The sequence below is a fragment of the Hemitrygon akajei genome, chromosome 16 (genome assembly GCF_048418815.1).
Source record: "Hemitrygon akajei chromosome 16, sHemAka1.3, whole genome shotgun sequence".
NCBI classification, from domain to species: domain Eukaryota; kingdom Metazoa; phylum Chordata; class Chondrichthyes; order Myliobatiformes; family Dasyatidae; genus Hemitrygon; species Hemitrygon akajei.
Window position 1 is genome coordinate 24,489,009 of NC_133139.1, and position 16,285 is coordinate 24,505,293.

At 45.0% G+C, this 16,285-nt stretch overlaps 1 protein-coding gene across 5 annotated transcripts in view; it reads left to right on the forward strand.

Moving 5' to 3' along the window:
* The window catches only part of arhgef18b (rho/rac guanine nucleotide exchange factor (GEF) 18b), a 234,939-nt gene that overhangs the window by 64,243 nt on the left and 154,411 nt on the right, over nt 1–16,285 (forward strand). For all 5 annotated transcript variants that reach the window (XM_073068428.1, XM_073068429.1, XM_073068425.1 and 2 more), the window contains exon 2: nt 11,024–11,157. In XM_073068428.1, the coding sequence (XP_072924529.1) occupies nt 11,128–11,157 (30 nt within the window). In that variant the 5' untranslated portion in view covers nt 11,024–11,127. The remainder of the gene's footprint in view (nt 1–11,023; nt 11,158–16,285) is intronic.

Genomic DNA, 16,285 nt, shown 5'->3' on the forward strand with positions numbered 1-16,285 from the left:
TACGATCTCCCTGTGACTGTGTGGGTTTCCTCCTGCGTTCCAAAGGCGTATGGGTTAGTAGGTTAATTGGTCATTTGGGTGTAATTGGGCACCACGGGCTCGCTGAGCCGGGAGGGCCTCTTACCGTGCTGTATCTCTAAATAAAAATCTAAGTGAATAAATTCAATTTCTGCACTTCTGTCCATAACATACTGGAGTAGGTCACACAGCCTGCTCTACTATTCTCTAAGCACGGGAGGGGGGTGATCTGCAATCATTGCATAAGTTTCTTGTCCCATTCCAATATTTGTCCATTTTCTTCTTACCAAAGTCAGCATGGTGTCTGTTGGTCCCTCATTAATTTACTCCTGCTCATCTGCAAATTTCAATAATAAATACAGAAATTGGTTCAGCTTGACGTCTGGAAGAATCAAATAGCAAGGTGCTGTTAACAGGGCCCTGGGGAGAGAGGTCGCGATCAGGGAGCTGGAGGAACATCAGCAGGCATGCAATGAATAAGATAGAGAATCAGAGAGAGAGACGGCTGAGTGAAAAGAGAGGGAGATGCACAAAAAGAGAAGAGTTAAGAAGAGGTCTGAGATCTGATGCCAAAGGGTCTCGGCCCGAAATGTCGACTGTACTCTTTTCCATAGATGCTGCCTGGCCTGCTGAGTTCCTCCGGCATTTTGTGTGGTGTGTTGCTCGGATTTCCAGCATCTGCAGATTCTCTCTTGTTTGAGATCCGATCAGCAAGTTTTTCCACACAGAGGCTGGAGGTTATATGGAACAGGCTGGCAAAGAAAGTGCTGGAGGCATACAGTTAGATTATTTAACAGGCATTTGTACAGGAAAGGAAAGTGGGATGTTTGCCTAATGTGGGCAAGTGCATAGATTGGTATCACAGTGGCAATGGGCAAATTGAGCAGGAGGGCCCCCTCTGTACTGCACAAATGTGTAACTCTATTACAAAGTGAGTGCAGGTCTAATGTCAGGAATTAATAATCGAAAACAAGGAGATGACATGGGAATTAAACAGGTACTTTACATAAGCAACACATACACACAAAATGCTGGAGGAAGTCAGCAAGCTAGACAGCTTCTAGGGGAAAGAGTAAACAGTCGACGTTTCGGGCCGGGACCCTTCACCAGGACTGGAAAGAAAGAGGAGAAGTCAGTGTAAGAAGGAGAGGGGAGGGGAGGAAGAAGTACAAGGAGGCAGGTGATGGGTGAAACTGGGAGAAGGGTAAGGGGTGAAGTGAAGAGCTGGGAAGTTGATTGGTGAAAGAGATACAGGGATGGAGAAGGGAGAATCTGATAGGAGAGGATAGATGATTCCAGAATTGAATGGCTTGTCATATGAAGAGGGTTTGATAGCTCTGGATCTGTGTTCACTACAATTCAGAAGAATGAGGGGTGACCTCATTGAAAATTGTCAAATAGCGAAAGGCCTTGACAGAGTGGGTGTGGAGAGGGTGTTTCCCATGGTAGGAGAACGTAAGGCCAGAGGACACAGCCTCAGAATAGAGGGGCGTCCTTTTGGAATGGAGATGAGGAGGAATTTCCCTAGCCAGAGGATGGTGAATCTGTGGAATTCGTTGCCACAGGCGGCTGTGGAGCCCAAGTCATTGGGTTTATTAAAGGCAGAGGTTGATAGGTTCTTGATTGGTCAGGGCATGAAGGGATATGGAGGGGAAGGCAGGAGATTGGGGCTGAGAGGAAAATTGGATTAGCCATGATGAAATAGTGGAGCAGACTCGATGGCGGGTAAGGAGATAAGGTGAGAGAGAAAAACAAGATTGGGGAAGAGTGAAGGAGAGTTACAGGAAGTTATAGATACTTTACATCAGTCTTCTCTGCAGATGATACAAGAAACATTTTAGATATAGCTGTAAATCAGAACTTGGAAGGGAGGAGGAACTCCTCAGGAAAATGAAAATCTCTAGAGATGTTGTGCTGGATAATTTGTTGGGACTGTTGACTGACAGGTCTCTGAGTCCTGGCGGTCTTCATCCTTGGGTCCTAAATGAAGTGACCAGTGAGAGAGCTGATGTGTAAGTTTTAATTTTGCAAATTTCCCCAGGTAAAGGAAAGGTGGTTTGATTGAAAAGAGGCAACTGTAACTCCATTTTTTGGCCCCCATGTCGAAGAAAAGATGTGCTGATATTGAAAAGGGTCCAGAGGAGGTTTACAAGAATGATCCCAGGAATGAAAGGGTTAACATGTGGCATTTGTTGGCTCTGAGCCTGTACTCATTGGAGTTTAGAAGCATAAGTGGGGTATCTCATTGAAACCTACTGAATACTGAAAGGTCTAGATAGAGTGGATGTGGAGAGAATGTTTCTAGCCCCCCCCCCCCCCCCCCCCCCCGGGTCTGGGACCAGAGCACACAGCCTCAGAATAGAAGGGTGTCCCTTTAGAACAGAGATGAGGGGGAATTTCTTCAGCCAATGGCTGGTGAATCTGTGGAATTCATTGCCACAGATAGCTGTGGAGGCCAAGTCATTGGGTATATTAAAAGTGGAGATTGATAAGTTCTTGATTAGTAAGGGCTTCAAAGGTTACGGTGAGAAGACAGGAAAATGGGTTTGAGGGGGAAAGTAAATCAGCCATGATTGAATGGTAGAGCAGACGCGATGGCCTAAATGGCCTCACTCTGCTCCTATGTCTTATGAGCTTTATCCCTCGTATGCAGGCAAGTCATAGAATGTGGGAGGAATTAGTGGGAATTGTTGGGCTTGAAATTCTGCCCTGTGTTCGTTTAGGAAGAGAGACAACCAACACCAGAATATTACAAAACTTGGGTTTATTGCAGAATTCGTAACTGGCACAGCAAATCAACGGAGTCGCTGGAGAAGGCGCGTTCCGACTTCCCCTTACAATCTGCTCTTATTTATATCCCTTTTCCCCCCAGCACAACCCCCCGCTACATATTAGGTAATATCGGGCACTTGTGTCTATCTTATTGGCCCGACGCCATACACTCACGAGTTACCTGTTTCTTTTGTTTACTGAATCGCGTGACACTGGTAGTTTCGGTGTAGCGGAGTCCCCAGTTTCGCTCCCCCCCTCCCTCGCATTCCGGTCCCCTAATATTACGTGAGCCACTCCTGACCTGTAATGGCAGTCTCGAATTAACCCTAACACTCCCTCCCTTGGCCTCCCAGAGGCCACATCCCTTACAAGCTTTTCCGCGGCTGTCGGGATCAGGCAGGGAGGTGAGCGTCCCCCAGCACTCTTTGGCGTGTCCTCCCTATTTGCTTATCCTGATTTGTCCGACCTAGGGTCACAAAATATGGGTAGGGGTTCCCTAAACATCCGCAATTTTTACAAGTAGCATGCAACATTTCAGAAAACTTATTCAAGAACAAATTCACAATCCCCCCCTTGCCATGGTCCATTTCAGTCTGTGTCCTCCCATAGCGCGTCCGCTTTCCGGGAGGGCCGTGTCCTCCCCTTCCACCGGGAACAAGGGTGCCTGGTACGCCGGTGGAGGTCCATTCTTTCTGGTCAAGGCTCGATCTATAGTCCCGCAACAACAACCACACGTAATAAAGATAGCAATTGAAATAGACAGTCCTAGAGCCGACTGTCCCAGGAACGCTCCCCACTTACCAAAGGTCTTATTTGGCCAGTAGAAAATGATGCCAGTTATTGTCCCCCTCCCTTCTTACCTTTTAATGCCCTGTTAGAGACCTCGGTGACAGGGTATGGACCATGCTGCCGTTTTCCGTTCCAGGTGAGCTTCCCCGGGCCTCGGAGGAACACTTCCACTCCTACCTTGATGGTGTCCGACCCCTGCGGCTGCTCACTGTTAGATTATTGAACTCGCACAGTTATCAATTTTACCATATTTCTAAAAACTCTCATATACTCTGTTACTCAACACACAAATGTCTGAGTTTTGGTAACTCGAAATTGAAGTGCTCCATGGCTCCCTAGTACACAGAGAGGATCAAATGTGGGACGGTCGCCTTTCAAAACCTGACCTTCGCGTGGGAGATTTCTCCTCTTAACAACCAGTCTAAGGTAGGCGCCGTCAGTATCCCTGTGTACTACGGTGTACCGCGACACTTTTCTCTTCTCCTCCTCACTCCTGAGACTTTTATGCCCTTCGTGGGCGGCGGGTACCCTCACTCAGAAGACTTTTCCACGGGCGGAGGATCTTCCTAAAAACAGATAAGAGTTAGTACTTACCAGTCACGATTCTGCACCGGGAATGATCTCTCCCAGGGTAATTTGGGGTTGGTGAGGATCCGTCAGCAGACAAGATCTAACTCAGTGATTTAACTATCTAGTGGAAGTCTTCGATATAACAGGCACTTCCTGACCTTAGTCGAGCTTGTGGCCGCAAGTTGTCTGCTGTCGGACCCGCCAGCCTGTGTTGTCTCTCCCTCCCCACGTCGGGGTCACCAAATGTTGGGCTTGAAATTCTGCCCTGTGTTCGTTTAAGAAGAGAGACAACCAACACCTGAATATTACAAAACTTGGGTTTATTGCAGAATTCGTAACTGACACAGCGAATCGACGGAGTCGCTGGAGAAGGCGCGTTCCGACTTCCCCTTACAATCTGCTCTTATTTATATCCCTTTTCCCCCCAGCACAACCCCCCGCTACATATTAGGTAATATCGGGCACTTGTGTCCATCTTATTGGCCTGACGCCATACACTCACGAGTTACCTGTTTCTTTTGTTTACTGAATCGCGTGACACTGGTAGTTTCGGTGTAGCGGAGTCCCCAGTTTCGCTCCCCCCCTCCCTCGCATTCCGGTCCCCTAATATTACGTGAGCCACTCCTGACCTGTAATGGCAGTCTCGAATTAACCCTAACATTAACCCTAACAGAATGCAGAAAGAAAGTAGGGCTTGTCTAGGCGAGTACTTTATGATTGGAACTAAAGGTAGAGAGGCCACTGAGTGAAACTATGTGGGAGTTGGATAAGCATCTGTAGTGATACAGTCACTCAAAAGGTACTGGGAGAGAAGGACTATTGAATGGCAGGTGAGGGAGTAGCATTAACGTCATCAGACAGATAAGTAAGTGAGGCAGGCTGCTGGGGGAGAAGGATTTTTGAGTCATATGTAAAGGACGTGCATAAGCGTCGGTAGTGGTACAGTCAACAGGACGTGAGGGTGAAGAGCTATTGGGTGACATGATGGTTCTGGATAAACATAAGTCAAAGTCAAAGTAAATTTGTTATCAAAGAACATATATACACTACTGTGCAAAAGTCTAGGACATATCTATCTATCTATCTATCTATCTAGGGTGCCCAAGACTTTTGTACAGTACTGTATCTGTAAACGTGGAGCAGAGAGTGAGATTGCAAATCTGACGGGAGCAAAGGGTGCTGGGAATGGCAAGGGTGGAGTGCCATGGGAGGGGTGTGGGACAGGTGGCAGAGAAGGAGTGCCAGAGGTGTGGGTTGGCACGGGTGCAGACACACCCAGCCCTGAGACACCAGGCAGGGTCATTTGATTTCAGGAAATTGGTTTATTGATCATTACAGAATGTCTCTGGTGCTTCCCGTTCCCTCCCCTCTCCCTTCCCCTTTTTCCAACCATGAATCCCCTCTCCCTGCCCCCTTCCCACTGTCAGTCCACAACAGAGACCCAATTCAGAATCAGGTTTATCATCAATCAACATGTTTCATGAAATTTGTGGGGTTTTTTGTGGCAGCAATACATAAAATTACTACAGCACTTTCCAAAAGTCCTAGGCAGCCTAGTTACATATATGTGTCTAAGACTTTTGCACAGTGCTCTCTATCTCCATGTACTGCTTTGAGATTCATTTTCTTGCAGACATTTACAGAACATAAAGAAATATAATAGAATTTATAAAAAGCTATTCATATGGAATAATTGACAAAAAACAATGCACAAAAGAAGGTAATTCATGTAAATAATAAAAAGTAAAGAAATAATACTGTGAGCATGAGTTGTAGAGGCCTTCAAGGTGGATCTAAAGATTATGATGGCCGGTGGTGCAGTGGCATCAGCAGCGGCCTTCGAGTCGAATGGTCCTGAGTTCGAATCCGGCTGGCTCCTTGCACACTTCCAGGAATGAGTGTTGCGCTGGTGACTCAGCTGGTGACCCTAAAAAAAAACAGACAAAAATGCGCCAGACGGCACAAAAAAGGAACAACAACAAAGATTGTGACACTGTCAGTAAAGTAAGGCAGCTGGGCACTGTGAGGGAGCTGATCAGAGGAAAGCAACTAAAGAAGCTTGGGCAATGAGAGCGATGGAGAGAGCTGGAGTGGCACCAGTAAAGGGGGAAGTGACGCTGAATAACTTGCAGGACTGACAGGATTTCAGTGCACACTCAATGGGCCAAAATCTGTCTTTTACATTAAAAAAAGAGTATGAGATAACTGCAGTTGAATTAAGGTAAACTGGTTAAGAGTGTCCGGGTGGGGGTGACAGTCTGTGAGAGTTTTAGTTAAAATCATTGCTGTTGAAGTCATTGACACAGAGTGCTGAGGGAGGGACACTATTCGGTGGAAATATGAGATGCTGTCTCAGGCTGCTGAGGAATGTAGTAACTGAGTGATATTGTGAGGGAGTTTCAGTTAAAATCAGTACACCACCGTCAGAGATACAGGCCACTGAGGGAGGGGGTTACCATGAGGAAAGTTGTATTAACAAAGGTTGAGATGCACTGGGATTGTGATAACTCAGTGACAGTGGGAAGGGGCTGGGTTAATGACAGTAGAGATGCACTCAGTAACTCAGGTGTTAGGAATGTAACTGAGTGTATCTGCTCAATTTCTACGTCCTGTTTAGATTCAGGTTTACTTATCATTTACAGTGAAATGCATCATTTACATTAACAGCCAGCATGCTGAAGGAAGTGCTGGGGGGGGGGGGGGGGGCAGCCCACATGTGTTGCCACAGATTTCGTGGCGAGGCAACATGCCCACCGTGCTTGGCAGAGTACAACAAGCGACAGAAGAACAGAGAAAGCCCATTCCTCAGCTTACTGTACCTGCTGAAGGTCTTCAGCCTCCGGTGGACTCGCAGAAATTCCCAGATTCAGGGCTCTGGCCACTGCGCCTCAACACCTGAGCTTCCTTTGGGTTTCGATCTTCGATATCGACACCAGTTCTCGCTGATGATGATGGATGAGGATTCTGAACTCCAAGCCTCGAAATCTGGACTCACTGAAGATGAAACCCAAACACTAGGCCTCAAACTCTGGTCTTGCTGACTTGCATACGTAGGGAGGTCACTGGCCCTCATGCTTCCAGCCAATATGAAACTCCGGCCCTGACGATGACTTGTTGACCTGGGGTTGTGGAGGTGGGGGGGGGGGGGGCGGGGTGGCCACCAACTCTCCTCCACACTGGTAACTCTCCTCTAACACAACTTCTGACCATGGACTCCATGTTCACATCACAAGTCTTTCAAACATGGATTGGAGGCCTAAACCCTGGCCTGGTCTCTCATTCCCCCACGTCCCTGTCCCTAAACCTAACTTGATCCCTAACTCTGCTCTCTTTCCCCAAAATCATCCCTACAAACCTAAAAAAGCTAAAACGTCTAAAAAAAAATCCAGGACAGGACAGACCTTCCAGGACAGATTTCTCAACTTTCCCTTTCAAAGGGAAACAGAGATAATGATCAAATTAAGTTGTAGCTTTCATGGAGTACTTTATAAAAGTGTTTCAAGGACCTCCAATATGGATGCTGTTGTCACATTAGTACTATCCCTTAACCAATTGCATTGAGTGGTATCTCAGGCGGTGGGATTGTTGTCTCAATTTTTGATTGAGTCAAAAGGTTACTGGCCCATCCTTTCACTTGAGCATATAAACCTATGCTGGTGCAATGGCTGCACTACTGAGGGCCTTAGTGATTTCAGCATTGCACCATTGGGCTGAGACATTAAATCTGCGGCCTTGCCTACATATTTGGGCAGATGTGAAAATTGCCTGCGGCACTATTTCAAGGAGGAGCTGTGGGGTTCTCCCAGGTGTCTACTTCCTTCAGTCAAAATGACAAACAGATCATCTGATCTTTGCCTCATTGCCGTTACATCTATCACAGGATGCAAGCTGGTTTCTAATGAAAAAGTGAGGTTAGTGCTTTAAAAACAAGGAAATTGTTCTCATCCCTGAGATGAGGCAGAGGAAGGAAAAGTATGTGCAGATTCGGTAGCACATGATGCTTTGGGCCGGTTGAATTTCCCAGCCTATGAAGCAGCTGGTGTGAATGGACTGGCCAGCATGCCTTTAGGGAAGAACACAAAATGCTGGCAGAACTCAGCAGGCCAGACAGCATCTATGGGAGGAGGTAGTGACGACTTTTCGGCCGAGCCCAAAACGTTGTCACTACCTCCTCCCATAGATGCTGTCTGGCCTGCTGAGTTCTACCAGCATTTTGTGTTTTTATTTATTTCCAGCATCTGCAGATTCACTCGTGATGCCTTTAGGGAAGTCAGACAGCTTCTTGGCAAGTTCTCTTTCTGAAACTCAGGAACAACTGTGCTTAAAACAGGCTGTCACTTTAAGGTCATGGTGTCAAGTTCCTGGTTAGTTAATGATGATGTTTAATGTGTTGGAGGGGTAATGATAACCGAAAGTCATCAGTCTTAACTGGCTGAGGTTAACATACAATGTCTTTATCCTTTTTCTCATATTCATGTCTTCAAAGTGCAGCATCTGAGCTATGATGCACTAATCCCTTTGTACATATAAAGAAATCGATGGACTGGCTTCTGTCTCTGGGGAGAAAAACACATTGACCTCACTCTTAGAGACTGGCAGCAGGCAGTGAGGTATTTGTTATTCATTCAGATGGCATAGGCATTGCTGGTAATATCAGAATTTGATGCCCATCTTTAAACCAGCTTTGAAATGGGATGGTTACTAGGCTATTGTTGTGGACAGTAAGGATTAACCTCATTGGTGGGTCGAGACTCACGTGCAGGCCACACTGCTAAGTACAATAGGTTCTCTTCCCTTAAAGGCAGTAGTGATCCTGAAGTACAGTATAGTACCTATTCACCCTCCTTTGAAGTTTTCATGTTTTATGGTTTTACAACGTTAAATTACAGTGGATTTAATTTGGCTTTTTTGACACTGTGTGGTGAACTACATATACCTGTCTGGACTGCTTCTGTGGCTCCTCCCACAGACCCCTGCTGACTGCTCCTGTGGCTCCTCCCACAGACCCCTGTATAAAGGCGATTGAGGCCTGATGCCCGGCCTCATTCTCCAGGATGTAGTGTTCATTCTTCCAGTCAATAAAAGCCGATACCTCGCTTCTTACGTCTCAGAGTGAGTTACTGATGGTGCATCACACTGATCAACAGAAAAATTCTTTTCCATGTCAAAGTGAAAACAGATCTCTACAAAATGATCGAAATTAATTGATGCACATGTACTCACCCCCTTCAATATGACACATCAAATTATCACTGGTGTAGCCATTGGTTTTAGAAGTCACATATCTAGTTAAATGGAGATCTGTTTTTGGAGGCCTGTGTGCGGTCAAAGTGTTTCAACTGATTGTAGTGAAAATACACCTGTATCTGGAAGGTCCAACTGCTGGTGAGTCAGTATCCTGGCAAAAACTACACCATGAAGACAAAAAAACACTCCAAACAATTCTGCAAAAATGTTATTGAAAAGCACAAGTCAGGAGATGGATACAAGAACATTTCCAAGTCACTGAATATCCCTTGGAGTACAGTTAAGTCAATCATCAAGAAATGGAAAGAATATGGCACAGCAGTAGATCTGCCTAGAGCAGGCCATCCTCAAAATCTGAGTGACCATGCAAGAAGGGGACTAGTGAGATAAGCCACCGAGAGACCCATGACAGCTCTGGAGGAGTTGAAAGCTTCAGTGGCTGAGATGGGAGAGACTGCGCATACAACAGCTGTTGCTCAGGAGCTTCACCAGTTGCAGCTTTATGGGAGAGTGGTGAAGAGAAAGCCACTGTTGGAAAAAAAACTCACATGAAATCTTGGCTAGAGTTTGCCAGAAGGCATGTGGGAGATATTGAAGTCAGCTGGAAGGAAGGTTCCATGGTCTGATGAAACAAAAATTGAACTTTTTGGCCATTAGACTAAACACTATGTTTGGCCAAACACCACACATCATCAAAAACACACCATCCCTACCGTGAAGCATGGTGGTGATTGCATCATGCTGTGGGGATACTTCACTGCAGTAGGCCCTGGAAGGCTTGTGAAGGTAGAGGATAAAATGAATGCAGCAAAATACAGGGAAATCCTGGACAAAAACCAGGACAGGCCCACTTCTATTGCTACCATCAGGGACCTCAATTCAACACTCAATGATTCAGGAACAGCTTCTACCCCCCTGCCTAAAGTTTTCTGAATGGATATTGAACCCAAGAAAACTACCTCACAACTTTTTTTTTTCTCTTTATGCACTATTTATTTCATTTAACACAATTTGCAGTTTTAATTATCATGTATTGCACTGTACTGGTGCCACTTAACAACAAATCTCATGACATATGCCAATGATATTAAACCTGATTCTGTTTCTGATGCACCATCAATAACTCACTCTGAGACGTGAGAAGCGAGATATCGGCTTTTATTGACTGGAAGAATGAACAACACTACATCCTGGAGAATGAGGCCGGGCTCAGGCCTCAATCGCCTTTATACAGGGGTCTGTGGGAGGAGCCACAGGAGCAGTCCAGACAAGTATATGTAGTTCACCACAGTTTCTGAAATGTGTTCCCAGGAGCAGTTCCCCTTGCGAGTTATTTTGATACTTCTTGGGTTTTGCTTTGAGGTGTAAAGCCACAACGTCACAGTAGGAACCCTCTCGACACACTTGGTGTGCAATTGATCCCGTTCCCAATCATTTACCCTGAACACTGTACAAACCTGCCCTCATTTCTCCATTCTCCTCTTGAGAGCTGCGATAGAGATTGCTTCTACATTCCTTCCATTTCCAGGTAACTGCTAAACTTTGTGTAAGTAAATTCTGTCAGTCTCCTGGAAATACAAGTATTTCACTTGCTTCACTAACCTTTTGTTGTGCTCCCATTCCACAGAATGCAAGCAGTGTCCACACACGTTTCCCCGGGTTCCGGAGAGCTCGCCCCCAGCCTGTGTGAACGTGGAAGCACGGTCGAGCTCAGTCAGTGAGGTGGAGGAGATGTACTTCAACAGGATGGCAGAGGACAAGGCAAGTAGCTTAGCTGGCAACTGCTCTAGTGGCGGACCACTTCCATTTAGCGAGAGCGAGCCAGGGTGGTTGATAATCAAGGTCATCCTTTGGGCCCCTCGTCTTAGAAAAGATGTGCTGAAACTGGAGAGGCTTCACAGGAGGTTCATGAAGATAATTCCAGGATTGAACAGCTTGTCATATGAAGAGCGTTTGATCACTAGAATTCAGAAGAATGACGGATGACCTCATTGAAACCTATTGAATGATGAAAGGGCATAATAGAGTGTATGTGGGGAGGATGTTTCCTATGGTGGGAGAGTCCAAAACCAGAGGATGCAGCCTCAAAATAGAGCTGAGTCCTTTTAGAACGGAGATGAGGAGAAATTTCTTTAGCCAGAAAGTGGTGAATCTGTGGAATTCATTGCCACAGGCAACTGTGGAGGCCTAGTGTTTTTGTATATTTAAGGCAAAGGTTGATAGATTCTTAATTGATCAGGGCGTGGTGGGATATGGGGGGAAGGCAGGAGATGATTAAGTAGCCTAATTCTGCTTCTATATCTTAAGTGAAAGCTGTTAGTTCCACTATACCTTTCACAGTCTCAAGATATCCCAAGCCACACACTCAATATGCTGGAGAAACTCAGCAAGACAAGCAGCATCTATGGAGGGGAAGAAATAGCCAGTATTTTGGGCTGAGACCCTTCACCGGGACTGCCAGGTCTCGGCCTGAATATTTGTCTGTATATCCTCCTCCATTGATGCTGACTGATTTGCTGAGTTCCTCCAGCATATTTGTGTTTGTTGCACAAGATTTTCAGCTGTGCAGAATCTCTTGTGTTCAAGATATCCGTTTTATCCGTTTGTGTTTTATCAGCCAATGTGCAGGCACAAGAGAGACTGCAAATGCTGGAAATCTGGAGCGACACGCAAGATGCGGGGGGAGCTCATAGGGTAAAGTGGAAGCTATGGAAGGAAATGGATGGTCAGTGTCTCGTGACAATAATTTGTAAAGAAAGAGAGAGGATAGCCAGTGTAAAAGGAAGGGGGGGAGTTAATAGGAGATGGAGTGAGAGCTAGCAGGTGATAGGTGGATCCAGATGAGAGGGGGAAGATAGTCATGAGAGGGAGAGTAGAATGAAATAAGAAGCTCAGAGGTGATAGGTGGAAGTGATAGAGGGTTGAAGACATTGGAATCTGATAGGAAAGTCCTGTGAACCTTTCTTCTAAGGGAAGGGGATGGAGAGGGGAACCGGTGGGAGGAATGTGTGGGTAATGGAAGGTGGGGCAGGAGAAAGAGGAGGGAGCTGATGGGATAAGGGAAAACAAAGGGCGGAACAGAGGGCAGTGGTTACCACAGTTGGAGAGATCAACGTTCATGCTGCCAGGTTGGAGACCACCATGGTGGTCCAGGTCTGGCCTCAGCTTAGCAGTAGACCCACCATAGATTCTGCTTGACCCTCTGGCATTTTGTGTGTCCTTTCATCCAACATAATACTATTGAAGGATTATTTCTGTTGCAATGGACGGATTGCGGTAGTCGATATGTACACAACGGGCTCCCATGAACAGCAGTGCTGAGAACTATATAATCTGTTTGGATGATGCTGATGCGGGACAAGGGCACTAGGGAAAACTCTTCTTTGAAGATTCATCAGGAGTCTGCTGGGGTTCCTGCTTTTAAAGCCTCATTTGAATACGGTACTTCCATTAGTGCAGTCCTACCTCACACTGTCCAGATGTTCATATGCAGGTTCCTGGAATAGGAATCTAAAGAGAGGGGAAATAGCTCCCAATTGAGTCACAGCTTGACAGATAATTACAGATGAGTTTAAGTTGATTAAACAGTTGGTAGGTTTGAGGGTAGGAGCTATTTTCTCTGACAAGTCCAGAATAGCACAGTTTCAGCTTAAGAGAATTGAATGGGAATATAGATCAAACTTGATTTAACTGAATGCTGGCTCATGCTTAAGGCCCAGAACAACCTCCTCCTGTCCTCAAAACACAAGCTTTCCTCCCCATTGGAGGGTTTAGGTCTCCAACAAATGTGGGTGTGGAGTGCAGCTCAGCCTGATGTTGTAGTACCTGGGCTGGTGTCCAAGGAACCATCCACGTTTGCTGTGGAGGGATGTTATGGAAAAGAAAATACTGCAGGAGCTGCCAAAACACACGGTGCGTTCAGAAACACAGCCCCAACCCAGCCTGGGATCGGTGCCAGAACAGGAACAGATCTGCAGTGGGGTTTTTTTTATGTTGCTTCCAGATGTTTCCAAAAAAAAATCTGCACAAAAAGGCCTTTTTCAACAAGCGAAATTTATTTATATATTCATTTTAATGTAAATTCTTTAAAAAATTAAAGGAAAGTCTTCCTCGCACCAAGGATGGATTCCATCATCTTTCAGTACTGAGATTCAGCACAAGACTGACAACAAATTAAATGCAGACATTCTTTTTCTGACACATTACAAATGGGCTACATATGTTAAACAAGGGATTAAATTGTGTAACATTCAAATATTGAGGTAATTTGGGGGAAGGAAAAGCAGTTTGTCCATTAGTTCAAATCACAATGTACCTTCCATTTTGTTCATCAAAATGTTAATCTCGTAACCCATCACCCTGTCACCCCATCATCCACCACCCCATCACCCCAATCACCCCGTCACCCACCACCCCATCACCCTATCACTCCAATTACCCCACCATCCTACCACCGAATCACCCCGTCACCCCGCCACCCCACCACCCTACCAGCCCATCTCTAACCCAGCTCTTTAACAATTGGACAATAAGGAACCAGAGGGCACAATTTTAAATCTCAGTTTTTCTCTCCCAACCGACACTGTCTGATCTGCTGGGCATTTCCAGTATTCCCCTTCAGTTTCAGGACTCCGAAGCAATCCTGACCTGCCGTTAACAGCTTTTACATGTCCCTTATTGGTCTTCACTCCCTCTTTAACCCCCTTCACTCTACATACCAGACTGACTAGTTGCATCACTAGTCTGGTATGGAGGGGCCACTGCACGGGATTGGAAAAAAGCTGCAGAGCCAACTCAGCCCCCTCCATCGTGGACACTAACCTCCCCAGCATTGAGAACATCTTGAAAAGGTGATGCCTCGGAAAGGCAGCATCCATCATTAAGGACCCTCATCACCCAGGACATGTCCTTTTCTCAGTACCACCATCATAGAGAAGCCTGAAGACACACACTTAACGTTTTAGGAATAGCTTCTTCTCCTCCGCCATGTGATTTCTGAATGAACAATAAACCAACCCATGAATGCTACCTCTCTATTTTTGCTCTGTTTTTGCACTACATATTTAATTTTTATTCATATATATCATATAGTAATTTATAGTTTGTTATCTATTGCACTGTACTGGTGCTGCAAAGCAACAGATTTCATGACATGTCGGTGATATTAAACCTGGTTCTGATTCTGAGGCAACTCCATGGCAGCCCCAGCTAGCTTCACCTTATCAGAAATGTTCCCTTTGTGCTGTCTATCCCCATCTCCTCCCCACTCCTCCCCATTCCACCTCCCTGCAATTTAAAACTGACTTGTTTTATCACTTCCCCCAGTTCAGACTAAGGGCCCTTGACCTGAAGGATTAAGCCTGTTTCTCTTTCCACAGAAGCTGCGTTACTTGTTGAACGGTGAGACCCTCTGCACAGCCACGTTGGCCTAAAAATTTATCCCCATTCCTATCGATAATGGAATGATTGAATGGCAGTGCTTTCAAAATTCTGTTCCGTTGAAGCTAATGCAACTGGATCTTAGAAAAGGAATACTGTATTTAGTATTACCAACTGGGAATTAACTTTTGGATTATTTAGTATAGAAGTGCCAGTATTAATATGATGACCCAAATGCTCTCCTTTTTTTCACTTTTCATTTTTAGAATCTTTTTATTGGTACATAATCTTCTACAGCTATAGGATGATACAAAACTTCAACAATTTAATATATATACAATTAATAAAGCCGAAGAAAATAAAAACTGATCGTAATATATAAAAATGAAAAAAAATTATATATAAGGGAAAGAAGGAAAAAAAAAGAACCCCCTCTAACTAAGAAAAAAAACCCTCTAACTACGAAAAAGAGGGGGGAAAAAACCATTAGGAACCCTTTTTTAAAATTTCAGTGGCTCTCCCAGTATCTTGGCCAACATTTCTGCCTCATTGGAAAAGAGTTTAATGCCGAAGTGTACTGCAGGTGTAAATACCTGTCACGTTACAACAGTCATTGCGATTCTAAGGACAATTCATCCTCAAAAGGACTTGCAGACTTTCCTTTGCTCAATATATCCAAGTATTATTTTAGATCAAGGAGAACAGAAACAATTGTTGATCCAGACTGAGTTTTGATTCTAAGGTTGGCATTATCTTGACCTATGATGTAAAGGACCGACCCCCTTGATTTATTAAATTTAAACCTCCCAACCTTCCCTAACAACACAGATGCAAAAAGTGAATTTAGTTTCACTCAACTTCACTTGCCCCATCATTGAGATGGACTCACTAGGTACTCGGACTCTTCACCTCATGTTCTTGATATTTATTGTTTGCTTATTTATTCATTCCTTATTCTTACTTCTTTTTGTATTTGCACAGCAGTTGAACGCCCAGATTGGTGCAGTCTTTCATTGATTCTGTTATGGTTATTATTCAATGGATTTATTGAGATGCCTACAAGAAAATGAATCTCATGATAGTATACGGCGATGTATATATACTTTGATAATAAATTTGCTTTGAACTTTGAAGGGGTCAGTTGAAAGCTATGAACTCGGGGAACTTTTTGCTGGGTGTTTTGCTCTGTTGAACTTTTGACAGGTCAAAATTGGCAGTGAATATTCCTTCTAAAATATCGGAAATCCTTCCAGGGGTGTGTTGTTTATTTCTTTTAGAAGTCATTCAGCATTTGCTCTTTTTCTTTATTATTTTGATTTACCTGAACTTCACATATTTCCAGGCCAGGATGGTGAACTGTGTTGGATCAGGCCCAACTGGCCTATTCTGCAGTATGCCCTGAGCAGACTGGAGCTGAATTTTACCCCAGTATTTGGCCCACCTGGGGCTGACAGCATCTCTTGCGAAGATTCACTCCCACGATGTTACAGTGTGTCAGCCTGAGTTAAGA